Below are 2576 nucleotides of genomic sequence, written 5' to 3' on the forward strand. Positions count from 1 at the left end.
CGCATCTTCAGCAGCGGAAAGGACAGGCCGGCTGGAGGGCAGGGGCAACTGCTTCACCCTGGGAGAAGGTCGCTGGAGGCCACAGGGCCCTTCTGATGCCCCTTGGCCATCAGGCACAGTGGGGAGAAGGTTTCATTTCCAAAGCCCCATCAGTCAAGGTACCACTCGAACAAAGGTGCCCCAGCTGCCCATGCCACAATGCCTATCGCCTCATGCTGCCCACGGGCAGGGCACCCACTAGGCCAGCTCAGGGATAGCCCCGCCCACAGACAGGAGCAGAAAGTTGGGGGTGGTGGTTGTGTTTGGATCAGACCCAGAAGTCCGGGGCTTACCCTACCCCCATGTGTCACGTGACCCCTGCCCCCCTTCCCAGCTGCACTTGAGTGACAGCCCTGATGTGGGGGGGCCCCGAGGGCAGCTAACCAAGCCCACCCAGCCCAGGGGTCAGCCCAGGTCCAGCACTCTCTGCCCCCCGGGACTCACTCAGCACCCCAGGGCCCAGTGTCCAGTGTCAGAGACATGTCTTCTGACCCAGAGGACACAAGGCTGGATGAGACCCTGTGTTCTCTTCGTCCGGGTGCACAGAACGGCAGCCAGTGAGGGGGGATGTGGCACGATGTGGGAGAGGAGGTGTGAGAGGCCTCTTGGGTGCAGAGGAGACGGTGGAGTGGAGGAGACAGGGGAGCAGGAGAGCCAGGGCCCACCCACTTACTCTGCCATGACGCGCCGGACGTTGCTGGCATACAGCGCTGGGCTCCTCTTCTCCTCCTCTGAAGGCCGGTACACTGGGAGGAACTGCGGGGATACCGGACAGAGGCCACCTCAGCAGCAGTGACCCTGCAGGCCAGCTCCCAGCCTATGTCACCCGCAAAGCCCTCCCCGCCCTCACAGGCACACACCCAAGTGCATGTGTACACATGGGCACACACACACACAAGCATGTGCACGGACAGGCATGCACACACACTCAAAGGCTCACACCAAGATATGCACACACTCAGGTCCACACATACACATACACTCAGGCAAATATACATACAGCATACACACACACACAGGCCCACAGAGGCACACTCAGGCAAGTATAGATGCAGCACAAACAGGCGCACACAAAGATATGCACACACACAGGTCCATACAGGCATGTACAGACATACTCAAGCATATACACATACAGCACACACAGGCATGTACACACACACAGGCCCACAGAGGCACTCAGACAACTACAAACAGCACACCCAGGCCTGCACAACAGGTCCACATAAGAATGTGCGCGCGCGCGCACACACACACACACACACACACTCTCAGGCTCAGAGAGATACACTCAGGCACAAACACAGCATATGCAGGCATATACACATACACTCACAGGCTCACACAGGCCCACAGAAGACACACTCAGGCAAGTAAGTACACATACAACCCACACAGGCCCACACAGGCATGCGCACACACACACACAGGCACACACACAGGGGGACACACACACACAGGACTATAGAGACACACTCAGCACACACAGGCATGTACACACACGGGCTCACAGACACACGCAAGCAGGCATACTTAGAGGCACACACGGACACCCCACACAAAGGCAGAAACACAGACTCAAAACCACATGGGCACGCACACATGCCCACAAGCACACACCTGCACACTGTGTGCACACACTCAGGCACTGAGCGCCCATGGTCTTCCCTGGGAGTTCCCGCTCCCCCTCCATGCTGGAGGCTCAAGGGCTCCTGGTACACCTCTTTCCCCTGGGGGTTGTGTCCACCATGTAAAATAAGGCACATGCACGCCCATCTCCAAACCAAAGGTCCCCGTGTTGTATCCAAGACAAAGTCTCCAGACCCACAGCCACCGGTCCATTCCGACTCACAGCAACCCTTTAGAGAGGCCCCAGGCTGTCAATCTTTTTCACAAGAGCAGCTTTTCTCCTGAGGAGTGGCTGGTGGGTTTGAACCATCAACCTTGCCGCCAGCAGCCCAACACCTAATCCACAGCAGTGGTCTCGGTCACAGGTACTGTTTGGCGATGAAGACGAGCTGCCACACCAGTGAGTGTGGGTGCCAGGTGGGCGGTCTGTGCTCAGGGCACCCCGCCCTCTTTAACGTGGGCACTTCCGACACCAGAACAGCCTACCGTGCTGCTCGCTCTCAGTTTACAATTCCCATCTTCCCCTTTCCACTGCATTCTGAAAAGTTTGCAGTGCCCCGGCGCCTCCCTGAGCAGTCAAAGCTTTCAGAAGAGGTGCTGACAAATCAGATCACTTCTTCTCACCTCCAAGATTAGAACCGTTTGAAAAGCAGCTCAAAACCGGGCCAATGGAAGACCCTGGACAAAGTCCCCGAGGTGCCTAACCTTTGTCCCTGCCCTGGCCCACAGACTAGCGAAGCAAATGGGCAGCCGTTCTCCAGAGCCTGATGGAAAGGAAGGAGCCAGGTTCTAAGGGGGAAAATCTTAAATATGAGGAGCCTGTAAGGATGCATCCAACAGCATGTGAACACTGTACACAACACCACTCAGAAGGCACAGGACGCTAGCGGCCACGCAACATTGTATCT

General features: G+C 57.1%; 1 protein-coding gene across 1 annotated transcript in view; it reads right to left on the reverse strand.

The window, feature by feature from the left end:
- The window catches only part of LPCAT1 (lysophosphatidylcholine acyltransferase 1), a 37707-nt gene that overhangs the window by 14403 nt on the left and 20728 nt on the right, over positions 1 to 2576 (reverse strand). Inside the window, exons 7-8 of the mRNA XM_004698105.2 lie at positions 980 to 996; positions 713 to 821 (exon numbers count right to left, since the gene is read on the reverse strand). Coding sequence (XP_004698162.2) covers positions 713 to 821; positions 980 to 996 — 126 coding nt within the window. The remainder of the gene's footprint in view (positions 1 to 712; positions 822 to 979; positions 997 to 2576) is intronic.

The sequence above is a fragment of the Echinops telfairi genome, unplaced genomic scaffold (genome assembly GCF_000313985.2).
Source record: "Echinops telfairi isolate 266 unplaced genomic scaffold, ASM31398v2 ScPeMD7_7469;HRSCAF=8507_1, whole genome shotgun sequence".
NCBI classification, from domain to species: domain Eukaryota; kingdom Metazoa; phylum Chordata; class Mammalia; order Afrosoricida; family Tenrecidae; genus Echinops; species Echinops telfairi.